The sequence below is a fragment of the Malus sylvestris genome, chromosome 11, assembly GCF_916048215.2.
Source record: "Malus sylvestris chromosome 11, drMalSylv7.2, whole genome shotgun sequence".
Lineage (NCBI taxonomy): Eukaryota > Viridiplantae > Streptophyta > Magnoliopsida > Rosales > Rosaceae > Malus > Malus sylvestris.
This window is the reverse complement of record NC_062270.1, coordinates 2,869,765-2,886,473: the sequence shown is the minus strand read 5'-3', so window position 1 is coordinate 2,886,473 and position 16,709 is coordinate 2,869,765. Positions and strand designations below refer to the sequence as shown.

The following is a 16,709-nucleotide window of genomic DNA, read 5'->3' as shown; positions in this document are numbered from 1 at the left end:
CCCGCTGAAACATTTTTTCGGTTTGATGCACACTCCTAGTCGTCGATGATGTCGGTTCTTACCAAAATCATTAACGGCTCAGTAAGAATACCCACCTGAATAAGTCACATTTTGCTATAAACTATTCATTCTTTCTCGATCAAACAACTGGTTCCTCCTCAAACTTAATAGTTGGTCTAAACACTATGGAATAGGTATTAATCAAGGATATACCTAGCTAACTTATACAAAATATGACTAAAATACCCATGCACATATATCCTTGATTAATAATAGGGATTGAAAATATGTGGCATATTTACTAGGTAGCACAACAAACTTCTTCGTCTCTATATATAAAGCCAGCAATCCATTTTGGTATCACGGCTTCACAAAAAAACAATGAGACACAAATGCCCCCCAAACAAAAACATTCAAAACCAGCCCAAGGAATGCATAAAAAAATGCATGGGTAATTTTATCAAAAGCCTCACCTATATAAATATAAGTGGAAAAAGAGAAAAGAATAAATAAAAAAATGAAAGGATGAGTGAAAGTTGATGGAGTTCACATGAAGGAGAAAGGAAAATATAATAAAAAATAAGAAAAATCATGAAAGTTGGGTGATGGTGTCAGAAGGAAATGAAAAAAAAATGAAGTGGTTGAGCAGGAGTAGAAATCATGGGATAGTTATCGTAGTCGCAATTGTACAACTCTTTGAATTTACAAGAGCTATGACTTATTATGTAAAGTTGTAATTGTTATATCAAATCATCATACAATCAGTTGTTTATTAAATAATATTTTCTTCATTTTTAAACACGTTCAAAACATCTTAAGAGGCGCTATGATAAACAAGGCCTTTCGCAGTTGCATGATCTTTGAATTTATAAGAGCTATGACTTATTATTTAAAGTTGCAATTGTTGTATCGAATCATCATACAATCAGTTGTTTATTAAATATTTTTTTCTCTATTTTTAAACACGTTCGAAACAAGTTCAAAAGCCGCCCAAAATAATGCATCAAATAATGCAAGGGTAATTTCGTCATGAAAGTAGTGTTTTTTTGTCTTAATTTTTTTATTAAATTAGTATCTCACTATTAAGTGGAATATCCACGGGTTTCTTTTAGCATAGTCTAATATTATTCATTTAGTTCAAACCTTCTCACAATTCAACAAAATTGTTTCACACTTTGTGTAATAAAAATTGATCCCTTGGACTTTGGACATACATAAAAGATCTTTAGAGACATGTAGTGCCCGTAATAAAATGTGCAAATCGCGCATAGCGTGCCGGGGTTCAAAAAATACCTTTTGCACGTACGCGAGTGCATGAAGGCTAGTTAAAATAAGATGAACAGTTGTGAAAACTATTTATAAGCTTTATAATTTCCATCATTCAATTCTAGTTGACAAGTCATTGATCAAATAAATCACTTTGCTTTTATAACGGTTTTTAATTGTTAAAAAAAAACAAATTATGTCTAGTTTCTTTGTTAGTTTTTAACTTGCTAAAAAATGGTAACAAAAGAGTATGCGGTAATTACGGTTACAAGAGTACGTAGTTATATAAGTACGGTTAATTATTTATAAACGATTATGAGTATGTGAATACCTCTTATTGAATTACCCAATGGTAAACGGTTATGTTAGTAAAAATTTAAATGGTTATAGATAAATAACCACAGTTATTCGCCAACCTAATCGTTGCTCATCCCTAAATGCAAGAGAATTTAGCTCCTTTGTTTACATCCAGTCACCCTTCAACCTGGAGTTCCATGTTTGTTCCCAATTCAATCTCCCAAAATCGTGCATCTAAACTACATTGAATGAAACTCTTTTTGTCAATCAAAACAGGTGAAATATATATTTTTATCTTCTATCACAACAAAAAAGTTAAGGACAGTAATGTAATTTCACAAAACAAATTTTGCTTTAAAAACAAAAAACAACCTCACCTACATGTGATTGTATCATGTCTAATTTAAAGAAGGAAAAAAAAAAAACTTCTCTCTTTCCGTCTCCACTCTCACTTTTCTCTTACTGTCTTTCCTTCTCTTTCAATTTTAAAAACAAATGTAAAATATTTCACATATTTTATGTATGAACATGTATGAAATTAAAAAATATAACCGTTTAGGACAAAGGAGAGAAGAAAGCAATTAAAAACACAAAACAATATGACCCCAAATAATGATAAAGAAAAAAGAGGAATCTAAGACTCTGGTTTTAGGCAGAAAGAGGAAGATAGTCTTTCAAGTAAACTCCTAATGATCATAGCAAAGTGATGAAGAGCTCTAAAGTAGTTCAGATCTGTTGATTTTCATAATATGTGGAAACAAGTCCATTCATCTTCATCATCATCTGAAAACTTCAACGCAGTAAGTTCCTCTTGCAACCATATATCGAAATCCATTATTTATTAATTATTTCATTTTTCTTCAAGTTTGTATACTTAATTAGAGATTTCATAAATAATCAGCTATATTATTTGTGCAGTTTTCAGGCTTAATTATTCCATCATTCAGTCTGGATTTGTTTATCATAATTGCAACCTGATCCATGCAAACAAGTGCCTACCTGACAGACTTCCATGAAACTGCTTCTTGCTACAACCTACAGATCATGTCCAATATTTGTGCAAGTTTCCAGTAGGATTGCAAGAATCCCTACAGTTACGGGTAATCCCAAAACTGCACCATTTATCCCTTCAACATGTTAAATTTATGATTATTTTTTTTATGAAAAAAAAATTAATTAAGAGAGAAAATGCTTTAGTTTTTATTTTTCTGGTCTTTCAAATTTATATGGTGTGTTTTATTGTGCTTTATTATTGAGTAATATTATATGGGTTTTTTTTTTTTAAGCAAACGATAACGTTTGCCAGTTATATTGTTAGTCATTACGAAGAGGGGATCGGTGGAATCGAACCCACAACAGTTGCATAGACATTGTTATTTCCGCCATTCCAATAAAGCATCATGTGCTTATATGGTGTGTTCTATTGTACTTTATAAATACAATATCAAGTTATTAGATTATTTTGCATGTATTAGGGGAAATAATATTTCCATAAAACGTAACAGGGACGGTAAACCTGTCGGGACAGTTATGATGTAGGCAACCTTGATCAGAATCCGCCCAGCCATCCTTAGTCCCAAATTGTCACATCTAGATATGCTTACTAGGAGTCCATTAATAATTTGTATATGATTGCGCAGGCATCAATAATTTGTATATAATTACTTTTAATTTTTGCAGTTGTGACTATTTCTGAGTTTCGAGCTTCCAAATTTCCAAGGAACTACTCTTCCCTTCGTTGAGTCTGTATTTATTGATCACAAGCGGAGTCAGATTTGAACTTCCATGTAAGTTCTTATTATTCAACAGAATAATACATTAGTTGTTTTTTTTCATTTTATTTGAACTACTTTTTATTCATTTGTTTCTTCACTTAATTTGTGCAGTTCTGAACCTCAATATTGCTCAAGAACGGTTCGCTGTTCACTATTTTTTTTTTAATTGCTTGGAGTTCTCTTCACTCTTAATATGGCACTGGGAGAGGTTTTTCTTGCGGCGTTTCTGCAGCTGCTGCTCGACAGGTTGACCCCTCGCGAGATTCTCGACTACTTTGGAAACTTCCGGGGCGTCGGAAAGAAGCTAGAGAAGTGGAGGTCCACGTTGTCTACAATCGGAGCGGTGCTGAGCGACGCCGAGGAAAGGCAACTGACTGAAGGTGGTGTAAAATTGTGGCTTGATGATCTAAGAGACTTGGCCTATGCTGTCGAAGACATGTTGGACAAATTTGCCGCTCAAATGTTGAAGCGCATGATAGAGGGACGTGATCAAGCCAGCACAAGCAACAAGGTACGGAGATCATTTTATAAAGCTCAATTGAGTTTTGATATGAACTCCGAAATGAAGAAGATTACGGAGCGGTTGCAAGACATATCTGAACGGAAAGATAAGTTTGGCTTGAAAGATACTGGGGCGTCGGCTATGGAATCGCGAAGTCTACAAAGTTCAGGCGTGTTGGATGAAAAGCTTGTTGTTGGAAGAGATGGTGACAAAGGGGAGATTATTGAATTGTTGTCAAGAAAATACGAACAGGTAGGTGCTCTCAATTTTGGGGTAGTTGCTATTGTTGGCATGCCCGGAGTCGGGAAGACGACACTTGCTCAACTTGTATTCAACCACAAAGATGATGCCATGAAGGAGTTTGAGCCAAAGGTGTGGGTATCCGTGTCTGATGACTTCAATGTTGTGCGAGTGACAAAGGCAATTCTTGAGTCAATCACATCTGGACCCGTTAAAGTGGAGGAGTTTAGTAAAATGCAGCATGATTTGAGTGAGCAATTGAGAGGAAAAAAGTTTTTAATCGTGTTAGATGATATTTGGAACAAGGGTGACTATGATCTATACGATCTCTGGACAAGACTTCAATCCCCTTTTGGTGTCGGAGCAGGAGGAAGTAAGATAATTGTGACAACACGTGATGTGAATGTTGCAAAGATTATGGGAGCTGCTGGAGTTCATAATTTGGAGTGTATGGCAGATGATGATTGTTTTAAAATATTTGAGCGACATGCAATCGGGGAAATTAATGATGGAAAACCAGTAAATTCTGAGTTAATTCGAACAAAAATTGTTGAAAAATGTCGTGGGTTACCATTTGCTGCAAGGACTCTCGGTGGTCTTTTACGTTGCAAAGAAAAGGATGAGTGGGGAGAAATATTGAACAACAAATTATGGAATATAGCAGATAAGAGTGACATTCTCCCGGTACTAAAGTTGAGCTATCACTGTCTTCCATCAAATTTGAAGAGGTGTTTTGCCTATTGCTCAATACTTCCAAATGACTATGAATTTGGGGAGAAGCAGCTCGTCCTTTTGTGGATGGCAGAGGGTTTGATTCAACAAAAACCTGAACACAATAAACAAATGGAGGATTTGGGCCGCGACTACTTTCGAGAGCTATTATCGAGGTCGTTGTTTCAAAAATCCAGCAAAAACAATTCACGATATGTAATGCATGACCTCGTTAATGATTTAGCACAATGGGCAGCAGGAGAAATATGTTTTAGGTTGGACGATAAGCAAGGTGATAACTTGCAACGCACCTGCTTTCGAAGGGCTCGCCATTCGTCTTTCATTGCTGGTCAATTTGATGGAGTTATGAGATTTGAGGACTTTCCTAAAGTTGAACGTTTGCGAACATTCCTGCCACTTTCGCTTTCAGATTCCAGGGGTTGGAGTAAATATTTGTCTCATAAGGTTCTTTTTGAGTTATTACCACAGTTGCAGTACTTACGTGTGCTCTCTTTGAATGGCTATGCAATAACTGAGCTGCCAGAGTCAATCAGTGATTTGAGGTTGTTACAATATCTTGACCTTTCCTACACAGATATAATCAGTTTGCCTAAATCAACAAGCACTCTTTACAACCTGCAAACATTGATATTGGAAGGTTGTTCTAAATTGAAGTCATTGCCTGCGAACATGAGTAATCTAATTAATTTGCGCCATCTCAACAACTCAGTTGCATATTCATTGGAAGGAATGCCTCCACAACTAGGTAAATTGGTGAATCTCCAATCATTGTCTAATTTTGTGGTTAGTGATGATAGTGGTCAATCAAGGATAAGAGAGATAGAGTTCTTATTGCATCTTTGCGGGACATTGTGCATCTCAAGATTGGAGAATGTGATTGAAGTCGAGGATGCTCGGAGGACCAACCTAAAATGCAAGGAAGGGATTGATTCGTTGGTCCTAGAATGGTCTCATTCAAGCGACACAAGAGAAATGGAATCCGATGTGCTTGACATGTTACAGCCTCATACAAAGCTCAAGGAGCTCACCATCAAGAGCTATGACGGAAATGAATTTTCATCATGGGTTGGAGTTCCTTTGTTCTCTAATATGGTGCTTGTGCGCTTAGAGGAATGCAACAATTGTTTATCGTTGCCACCTCTTGGACAATTGCCTCATCTCAAAGAACTTTATATTAGGGGAATGAATGCAGTGGAAAGTGTTGGTGCTGAGTTTTATGGAGAGTGTATCTTGCCTTTTCCGCTATTAGAGACTCTTGAGTTTGTGGAAATGCAGCATTGGAAGGAATGGCTTCCTTTCCAACTGGATCACATAAGTGGTACTTTCCCTTGCCTGAAAACACTCTTCGTAAAAAAAAGTTCTAAACTGGGGGGTAAGCTGCCAGAGAACCTCAATTCTTTAGCAAAGCTTGAAATTGTTAAATGTGAAGAATTAGTGGTTTCGATTGCCAACTACAAACAACTTCGTCAGTTAAACATTGATGGTTGTAAAGTGTTTGTGCATACAGCTGCTAAGGTTGAGTTTGAGTTGTTAGAGTCCTTATGCCTTTCAAACATTTCGGAACTGCTGTCTCTGCAAACAGGGGAATTGTTCAAGAAGGGATTAACCAAGGTTAGAGATTTGAAGATTAATGGATGTGAGGAGCTGACGTCTTCAATGAAGAATGAGGGTAGATTATTGCAGCAGTTGACTTCTCTTGGCCGTTTGGAAATTGAAGACAACTCTCCTCTAGTTGAAGAATTGGGCAAAGAAGCAGAAGAGTTGTTGCAATTGCAAATATTGGAGTGCAAGCTTGAATGTTTGGAGCTAAATAAGTGCGAAAATCTTTTGAAGCTACCAGAAGGGTTAAATCAGTTGTCATCTCTTCAAGAGCTTTGCATACACAGATGTTCACTTCTAGTTTCTTTTCCAGACATTGGTCTGCCACCTTCTCTTAAAAACATCAAGATTACAGAGTGCCATTCATTGATATATTTTGCAAAATTCCAGATTCCCCAAAATCTCAGAAGAATAGAGATAAGAGATTGCAAAAGTTTGAAATCACTAGTAGATGAGGAGGTTATTGGTTCTTGGCCGTCGTCTTTTTCTCACAATTGTCTTGAGTACTTGAAAATCCAGGAATGTCAATCTCTGACGTCGTTGTCATTGAGTGGCCAGCTTCTCAGGACACTTAAACACCTTGAGATGTACGATTGTTCACAGCTGGAGTTAATAGCACAGGACGAGTTCTTCTGCGACAATACTAATCACTGTCTTGAATATGTTAGGATCTGGAAGTGCCAAAATCTGAAATCCTTACCGAATGGCTTACGCCACCTCATCAATCTTCAAACGTTGGATATTTATCACTGTGAAAGTCTTGTTTCCATCCCCAGACTGAGTAAGGGGAGAATAGCCTCCAAGCTGAGAGAGGTCGAGATCACAGATTGCGACAAATTGAAGGTGTTGCCAGAATACATGCAGAATCTCAACTCTCTTGAGGAATTGGTGATTGACTACCGTGAAGGTTTGAGTTGCTCCTTTCCCCCCAACCTCACATCTCTTACAATTTGGAAGGTCAAGAGCTGTAAGTCATTTTTGGAGTTGGAGTGGGGATTGCACAGACTCACCTCTCTTAGAAAGTTGTGGATCTACGGCAATGATCCGGATACGGTGTCGTTTCCACCCGACATGGCCCAGATGGAGACGCTCCTCCCCAAATCTCTCACTGATCTCCGAATACATGGCTTTCCAAATCTGAAGAAACTGAGCAGCAAGGGCTTTCAATTCCTCACCTCCCTTCAATCTCTGAGCCTTTTCAAATGTCCAAAGTTAGCATCCATTCCAGAGGAGTGTCTACCTCTTTCGCTTAGGCAACTTTGGATCTATGGGTGTCCTATGCTAGAAGAGAGATGCCAACGAGGAAAAGGACACTACTGGCACAAAATATCCCACATCCCTTACATAGACATAGTTGGGAAGAGGATTTGAAGCTGATGGTCAATTTGATCCAATTCTCCAGGTCCAGGTATCATCTTCTCAAGGAATGTTTTTTTATTATTAATCATCTTTATTCTCTTAAGTAAAGTAATCCGCAATATCACTCAAGTTGTTAAAAATGTTTTAAGTTTTGTTGATTATGTCCTCAAGATTTTGGGGTTTCAGGCGGCCTTCATTTGGCTGACACAGTAGGGCTGATTCTGTCTTGCTTTGAGAGCGATTCTTCGAAGACAATCTTTCCGGGCCATGGTTACTTCTCACGCGTTCCTCGCAAATCCTGAGAGTAATCCAACTTACAAGCTCATGCAAGGTTCCTCCTCCAATCAATGTGTGATTCATTTTCAACGTAGCATTCGAGGTGAAGCATACCTTGTTGAAGTTTTACTGTTATCTTCGTTCATTTAGGACTTAAAGACGACTTGTAATGTAGCTGTGATGTTGTGATCTTGCTAGAAGTCTATGAAGATTCTCAATCCTTGAGGAATCTGTGCCTTCCTTTTTGCTAGGAGAGGAAAGGACATTGCTTGTGCTATGGATTATGCCTTACACAGAAATTTTGATTGTCACCTTTGATATTTTTGTGCCAATTGTTGAGTGTATCATCTATTCTAAGTGCCCTGGCACCACCAACATTGCTTTCCTCGACTGAAATCTTGATGTCCTTTCATGTGAAGCTTTACACTTCTATAGGCCGAGAAAAACTTGCATATCCCGGTATCATAGCTATAATATTTGCCTCTCATTGTGTGACTCTTTTCTGTCTCTGTTTCATGTAAAGCTTTCTCAAAACTTTTAAGTTATAGACCCTCAAAAGAGATTATAGCAAACTATGGAAGCATAAAGCATTTCCAAACATGTCATGATTAAACTGAATCTAAACCAAACAACTTATTATTTTCCAATTTTCAAATTTGATTAGGTCGAGCTTTAGCTGTGGGAGCCACTTTTTTGAAGCTTCGGTGTCTTATAGTGACCTAATTGCAGCCACTCTTTATGGATGGCCTGATGAATTTGAATCCTTTATTGATTCAATCATGCTTCGTCTCTCGTCTACCTCTCTCGATAAATTGCATTTGCATGGTCTTTTACTCACCAAGGAACTCTCTATGGCTCGTCGAAATCAAGCAGTCTCTTCATCTGCAACTGAGCATTTTCATGCATTCTCTATGCAGTCTCAGGCACCATTGGTTCCTACGCCATCTCCACAAATATTTGCTGCTCAGACTCAGCCTCTTCAGCACTCGTTTCCCTAAAATTCCAATCGTGGCAGAAATAATAATAATAATCGTTTCAACATGCCCCCAAATATCGAATTCCAGAGGACGCATGTCGAGTGCAAGCCTGATGCTCCCATTCATGTAACAGTTTTTCCATAACCTATTTTTTGTGTTTTTCAATTTTTGTTCTCTGAAATGAGAAATCTGTACGTGCTCATGATTTTGTTTCATTTTTCTCAATGTGAAATTGAGGAAATGCATTGATGAGTTTTTATTGTTCTTATTTCTTACATGTTTTAACTTTTGGTGTTTACAGACTGATACTTTTCGGTATAATGGTGCTTATGCATCAATGGGAGTCGATAATAACTTATTGGATAGCTTCTGTGACAACTTTAAAGTTGAAGTTATTAATCTTACGGAGGATGAGATGGAGTTTGATATGATCAGCATTGATCCAGCACTTGCCAATGCATTCCGGAAAATCCTCATAGCTGAGGTTTGATTAAATTCATGAGTACTTGAGTATGGTTGATTAAATTATGCTTCATCAGTTGTCAGTATTGTATGAAGTTCATATACTAGTTCTATATTCATAATACCATTTTCATGGGCCCAAGTGTCATCTTCTTTGTATTGACATAGTGGTTACTGCTTAAGCATCAAGGAAAAGAATATGTATCCGTGTACTTGAGGGTTTTGTTTTCAACTTGTTACTTCTAAAAAAAGGTTTGAGTGGTTGCATGGTTAATTTCTTGGGTTACTAACAAGTTTGTGTCATTGTTTCCAAGAACAAAACTTGTGTAAATTAGTTACTTCTGCTGCCATGAGTTTGTTTTAGTATTGGCTTAATCTTCTGAATATAATAAATAATCATGTTTTTTTTATTTTTTTTTTCTTTCCTGGACTTTCATTTTATCCCCTCATCTTCATTTCTTGACTTAACGATTTAGTTGTGCAAAGGGGGGAAACTTTTATCTTTGATCAACGGGAGGGAGAAGTTTTATGCTATTCAATTCCCCGCTTTTATTTATGTTTTCCCCGCTTTGTAATGTACATCAGATGGAAGTTTGTAACTACTTCTCTTATTTCCTTGGGTTAAGGCTAGGTGTGTTTATGAGAGTTGCTATTCAGTTGGCAGTATGTATTCCCAACGCTGATCTAAACTTGTTTTAATATACAATTGCAGGTTCCCACAATGGCTATTGAAAAAGTTCTTATTGCAGACAATACATCAGTGATCCAAGATGAAGTACTTGCCCACAGGTTGGGTCTCATCCGATAAAGGTTGACCCCAGATTATTTGAATTTACAGGTACTATGGTTTGGTATTTCCATTCTTTTATATAAACCAAATTCATATTTTGTTTATTTCCTATACATATTTGAGTCGCTGAGTTCTTTCCTGTCATGTTTTACCTTTAGGAAATAATACACCAAATGAGAAGAACACCATTGTTTTTAAGCTCCATGTACAATGTAAACGAGGGGGGACAGCGTATTTCAGGTATGGTTCTGTGTCTTAGATTCTCAGTAAGTTTTATAGACCTATCTTTCTTCAAGACTGTTGGTTGGAATTTTCTTTTTGGTTATGATGACTTTGCAACATTTTATGCAGTATAGTCAAAAGAATTGATTTGGTTGCCAAATGGGAGTGAGTTTCCCTTGGAATCACAAGATACCAACCCAGAGTCATCCTCAAAACAAAAAACATATACATCGTTTACTTGCAGTCAGGATTCCTTGCCAGAATTTTCCGACAATCCAATTGACCCCACGAGTGGAGATATTATAATTGCTAGACTAGGCCCTGGTCAGGTAAACATGTTATTTGTTTTGTATAGTTATGGTCTTTTCTCAGAAATCATAGATAGCACTTTTCACTCTGCAACTTAAGCACATGCCTAAAGTTTTATGTGGAGCAATCGACTCCAATAAGTGTTTCGTTATGCAGCATTATTCTATCTAGTAGTCAATAATGTTTACTGTTCTTGTGAATTTACTTTTAAGTGACGTTAAGTTTACCCCTTTTTAGGTAATTGAACTGGAAGCACATGCGGTTAAGGGCATTGGTAAAACACATGCAAAATGGTATCCAGTTGCCCCTGTTTGGTATAGGATGCTTCCTGAGGTAAGGGGATGTTGTTTCAGTTATTTTGGAAACACCATGAATATGATGTTGAAGTAATCTTAAATGATTTTTTTATTTCTTATTAGGTTAAAGTATTCGATATTGAAGATATTGGCAACGGTTAGTGATTATCCTTTTATGGCATTCATTCTCGCTGTTCTAGATACTAGACTGGTAGAAAGGAATTATTGCGAAAAAATGATACAATCATGTGGGGTTGTCCCAATATTTGGATTTCAAAAAATGTTGTTATATCTGCACTTGCTTAGTTACAGTTTGCCTTGTTTTGTCAATTCTGGAGCGGCTTTGATTGATAATTTGACTGGTTAGCAGGCAAGAAAAGGGCAACTGTAGCCAGGCCACGAGCTTGCACACTGTGCAGGGAGTGCATCGGAGAAGGGAAGGGTTGGGAGAATTCTATATCTCTGCAGCGTAACAAGGATCATTTCATTTGTAAGTGATTGCTTCTGTGTTTGGAACTATAAATTTCTCTTGCTTTCTCGTTGCTGATGGTATCCTAGAATTGTAGCTTTAGTCCTCATGACACAACTGTATAAATTTCAGTTTGAAATCACTTACTCGGGTTTCAGAACATCTGAATTCAGTTTGAAAATATCTGGTAAGCGCGGACTTTGATCATTGTCAGTTACGAGCTTACCAGATATTTTCAATGTAGATGCTTACGCGTAAGGTTTATATAGGAACATTAAGTTTTAATATAGCAACAAATTCTTTCACCGAATTTTTTTAGAGTTCTAACGCTCTCTCGCTCTCTGATTTGCACAGTTAAAATTGAATCGACTGGGGTATTGCCTCCCGAAGTCTTATTTACTGAAGCTGTGAAGATTCTGGAAGACAAGTGTGATCGTGTTATTTCTGATCTTTCTTAAAGCTCGGGTTTTTGTGTAGAAAGAAAATGAGGCTAGAAAGAACAGTGAAACATCTAGTTTTGATAGCGTGTATGTTTATTGAGATCACGAATCCACGTCCCAATGTGAAGTGAAATTCTTAATTTGCAGTAAGATCGGCATTTTTCTTTGTTCATGTGTTTTGGTTTGCCCATCAGAGTATTCTACGACTGCGGGAAATGATTTCGACACACCGTTTTTTCCTTAAGCGCATTTTTGTTAATATATAGCCCTTGATTCTCCTCTTTTTTTATTTAATCCAAAGGCTAGAATTCAGTTCTCTATGGCCTCCCATATGACAGTGCGACTTTCCACATAGCACAATAAATCGAACTTTTTGACCTAACCTAATTGTAAACCATTTCCTTCCCCAAAACTCACCAATTAGACTAAGGGAGTTTTAACAAAACATTCCCGATACTGTTCACTTTTAACGAAAAACCATATTTATACATTTTATTGGCAATATTCAATATACCTTTAAAAAAGACTTTTCATTAAAAATGAAGTTTTTTTTTTACTTTTCGTTAGTTTTCTTTTAGATTTAATTCTAAGGGGTTATAGGTGTACAATTATAGAACACTGTTTGGGTTTTTACAAGTAGATCTACTTCCTGGTAACCGCAAACTATTGTCCGACACAAACAAAAACATCTCGTTGCAAAAGCTGTTTCCACGTAATGTCAAATTCTGCGCATTCAGCTTGTACGGGTCTCATATATATCATATCTGATCATATTTGACAGTTAGATGGTAAGTATATCAAACACACATTTGAAAGTGTTTTTAAAATGACGAAGTGTGTTCTGAAGAAAATGGCTTTGGAACCAATCATTAGTAAAAATGCAAGTGAATCCTGAAAAACACTTGACTTGCTTCTTGCAGGATGCACTTCAAGTCCTTTTGGAACCAAAACATATTTTTTATAAAAACGTTTTCAATCATTTTAAAAGCACTTTCAAACAAACCTTAAATAAATCCATGTACCATAGCCCCAAGTCCCAAATTCTGATTTGTCTGCACATAGTAATGATTCCATGCATACAAGAGATTATGAAAAACTTGATTTATCTTACATATGAAGTTTGTGGGAAGGATGATTGTAGCAATAAGTGGAAATGTTTGTGAAAAGATGTGAAAATCAAATCTTTTTTGAAAACATAAAACGTTAGATGTTGGCTGTTGGGTATATTTCCTAAGACATTGCCAGACAGTTTGCTGTTGGAGAGCACGAGAAGCCACTCTTTGTTCCGTCTTCAACTGTTTGCATTAATTACTTGTTTCTTTTCTCCAATCGAGATTCTCTCTAGATCTTGTAGTCTTGAGACGACAAATCAAATAATCTAGACTACTTATTTCAAATTTTACAACCCTTATTAATCAGTAATCTAGATTACTTATTTCAAATTTTACAGCTCCCATTAGTCCATTCTACTTACCTACCTCACAAAAATCAAGAGCCAGATCTCTATCTCTTTTAAACGGTCCGGATCACGCGGTTAGTCAGCTCCAGACTGCGATATCATTCTCTTTTCTCCTCACTTTTTGTTGTATCAAGTACAATTATTGCTGTTTCTTTTGCGTGAAGCTCGCCTTTTTTTATTTTTTTACAAGACAATATTCTAAGTTAATCCTTGTCTAGAGAATACGGACTTGAACTTGATAGCAAAGCAGCAGGTACAACTGATCTAACACAAACCTCCTTCACTTCCATTCCGAGCATCATCGATGCAAACGAGAGTTTGTACATGCGGAGGTTAACATTTTTGTGCAAAGCAAGCAAGATCCACGAAGAATTATAAGATTGGAGGATTGTACACAGTGATACGCTCAGAATGTACAAAAGTTGGGACCGTATATCGTATAAATGAAGTGATTATCCGTAGATTAATGGTATTTGATCCAACTTATACACATATTCACTCTACTTCAGAGAGTAAAACGAAAAAAATGTTGAGCAGAAGGGAGGGGGGGAGGGGGCTCAAGCTAATTCCTTTTACCCCTATGTTTTCTAGCTCCGACTACCTCCCATCCATCTTCTGCTTCGGCCGCCGGCTTGGGCGTTGGCTCATTGCCTGATACGTTGACAGGATTTAAGTTTGAATGAGCCTCTGGTATGTCTACCATCATGTTCGAGGAATCATCATTTCCCATGCTATGATCTCCATCATCATTATCTTCATCACTATCGTCATCGTCATCATTTGCAACCTGGCATGAGTGACAAAGAGAATTAAGAGATTTTAGCAAGGCATATCATTCAAACGTATCATCCTCACTCCGCCACTGATGGCTTTCGAAGAAAACTTTCAAGACAACATCCACAAGTTCTTTTCAATAAATTTGAAAAAAAAGCATGCTGTCACTGGACAAGAGAAGTTTATATTAAAACATTTAAAGGCAGAGGGTTTTAAATGAAGCTTTACCTCTCTAACATGTGGAACAGCAACTTTTCGTTGATTGGCTTCCTTTAGGCTTTCAATCGACTTGAAATTACAATCTAAACATTCTTCATACATAATCATTAGCTTTTCAGCTACCTGTGTAAATCCAAAGAAAACGAAACCGCAAACACCATAAAGATAGAAACCATTACTAAAAGTACAGGTTGCTTCCCTACTCCCTAGTACCATCCACTTTATAGAAACAATAATGAACCGTAAATTGTCCATCTATCTCCAATGGCTGGAGATGCAGCTGATTCTTAGCTGCCAACTTAAATGTAGTTGATGCTGAAAGGTTTCAGTTTTTAAATGTCGAAGAGTCAGCCAAGTGCGGGTGGTCTGGAACACACACATTACAAACCTTTGCAATGGTGGTCCATTCAAAGCCATGCCAAGTTGCCAACGCAATCCATAGAGGAAGCAAAGTACTTTTGAGTTTCCCACCAGAAGCATAACATATTAAATCTTCTCCATTTCATACTCCATCAAGATACTATCAAGTGTTCTCCGAAAAGACGAAGTTAAGTATAAAAGGAATACCTCCTCAATGCTGCCATCCTCTGTCATAGTGTTGAGAGAAAGAGTATCTTTAGTCAGCGTATCTTCCAAATCTTCTACGTAAAAAGGCTCCTGGGAGAATGAACACGTACTTGTGAGATTTCGTTACAACAACGACCGGTGAAAATATTCACATCATTCGTTAATCATTCTGCTTGGCTAGAACGATAGAAATCTTCATTCAAAAGACAGAGAAAAAATTATTAGTTTCGTATACAATTCGGTATGTTGAAAAATTGCTAATTTGACTATAATTACCAATTAGGTTCCACTCAATTACTAGTTTTACTTAACGCATTGTATCATATTCCTGCAAATAATTTAGAAGACAAAGCAAACCTCACTCAAACTGAACTAAAAACGCAAAATTTGATACGAAAAAAGAAGATTTCAACACAAAATTGAAGTTTTTAGTGATAAAGGTTCTTACTTTCACTTACAAATTCCCTGTTGAATCCTAACCCAACCTCATAAGAACAATGCTTCACAAAATATTACAAAAACACGATAATTATATAATAATTCCCTACAAAATAAGCAGCAAATCAAAATTCAAGCTCAATTCTTTACAACAAAAAAAAAATGGAAAATCTGATGAGTAGAGCTAGAGGAGATGAGGGAATCAAAGTACCTGTGGAGTGATTGAACCAGGAGAAGATATCGGCGACGAGTTGCTCCGCTTTGCGTCACGAGCCCCACTCGTTTTCGACGGCCAATTGGAGCGCCGACCACCGAGACAGAACCAATCCTATACCTTCTTGGAGTATGAGCCCCGACTCCGCCGAAAGCTTTCTCTCAGGCTCCATTTTCGGAGTCTCCGTCTGGTCAAAACCCTAACCCTAAACCTGAAAAGTAAAGAAGATGAGGTTTATAAGGAAGGGGCCTGTTTGGTTTGCTGGACTGTTGTACTCTTGACTCGGTTTTAGGAGGTTCTAGTTGGGAACAGATCCCCTCCAAGAGAGATTTTTCAATATGACTGGTACACGGGGTGGTACACCACGTGTCACTAAACAAATGGTGAGATATATGTGCTAAAAAGTTAATAACTTAAAAAATAAAATTTCTCACAATTCCTATTAAAATACGTGGTGTACCACTTGTGTTCCCGTCACAACTAAAAACTTCTCCCCTCCAGATCTCTCCCACCAAAACCCACCAATCAATTAATCCGGACCCTTGAAATTTGATCAACGGTTAAACTTATTATAACTTTTAAAGGGGCTTCCTGTTTGTAACCGTTTGATCAAATTTCAAATATCTGGATTAATTGATTGGTGGCCTTTGGTGGGAGAGATCTGGAGGGGATCTCTTCCCGTCTGGCTCTCTATTTTTGAGTGTGGTTGGAGATAGGAGTGGGAAAGCTTACAGAAACTTTTGAGAAATCTAAAGGGAGGTACCTTAAGGTGAAATTTTGTATGTAACCTTTGTTTTATCATAATTTAACGTCAATTTTTATGTCAACGTTAAAAATATTGTGTTAAACATATGAAGTGTCAGATAATTTATAGAAAATCATATTTTTTAGAGAGTTTTCTTAACTTTTTTCATAACTTTTTTCCAGGAATGATACGAGTTGAACCTCATTCCTAGGACCACGAACCTAAGACCACCAAACCTCAATATTAAGTGGTTATCAATATTGTATTTAAATATTTTAAAGG

General features: G+C 37.0%; 2 protein-coding genes and 2 pseudogenes across 4 annotated transcripts in view; 3 read left to right on the top strand and 1 right to left on the bottom strand.

The window, feature by feature from the left end:
• The window catches only part of LOC126588852 (serine/threonine-protein kinase D6PK-like), a 36,069-nt gene that overhangs the window by 13,003 nt on the left and 6,357 nt on the right, over positions 1 to 16,709 (top strand). The gene's annotated exons all lie outside the window — the stretch shown is intronic.
• Positions 2,127 to 8,345, top strand: LOC126588845 (putative disease resistance RPP13-like protein 1). Of its 3 annotated transcripts, XR_007611639.1 has the most exons (6): positions 2,128 to 2,363; positions 2,482 to 2,663; positions 3,244 to 3,350; positions 3,450 to 7,819; positions 7,957 to 8,101; positions 8,197 to 8,345. XR_007611639.1 is itself a non-coding variant. In XM_050253988.1 (5 exons), exon 4 carries the CDS (start codon positions 3,532 to 3,534, stop codon positions 7,780 to 7,782), a length of 4,251 nt encoding a protein of 1,416 aa, XP_050109945.1. In that variant the 5' UTR covers positions 2,127 to 2,363; positions 2,482 to 2,663; positions 3,244 to 3,350; positions 3,450 to 3,531; the 3' UTR covers positions 7,783 to 7,819; positions 7,942 to 8,345. The 3 variants fall into 3 exon arrangements, 2 of the variants coding, with proteins under 2 accessions (XP_050109945.1, XP_050109944.1); XM_050253988.1 differs by having other exon boundaries at positions 2,127 to 2,363; positions 7,942 to 8,345; XM_050253987.1 differs by having other exon boundaries at positions 7,957 to 8,345.
• On the top strand, positions 9,002 to 12,177 carry LOC126588864 (uncharacterized; annotated as a pseudogene).
• Positions 13,885 to 15,910, bottom strand: LOC126588865 (pre-rRNA-processing protein TSR2-like; annotated as a pseudogene).

Coding starts and splice junctions, on each gene's coding strand:
- LOC126588845 (XM_050253988.1), top strand. CDS start 3,532: ATGGCACTGGGAGAGGTTTTTCTTGCGGCGTTTCTGCAGCTGCTGCTC.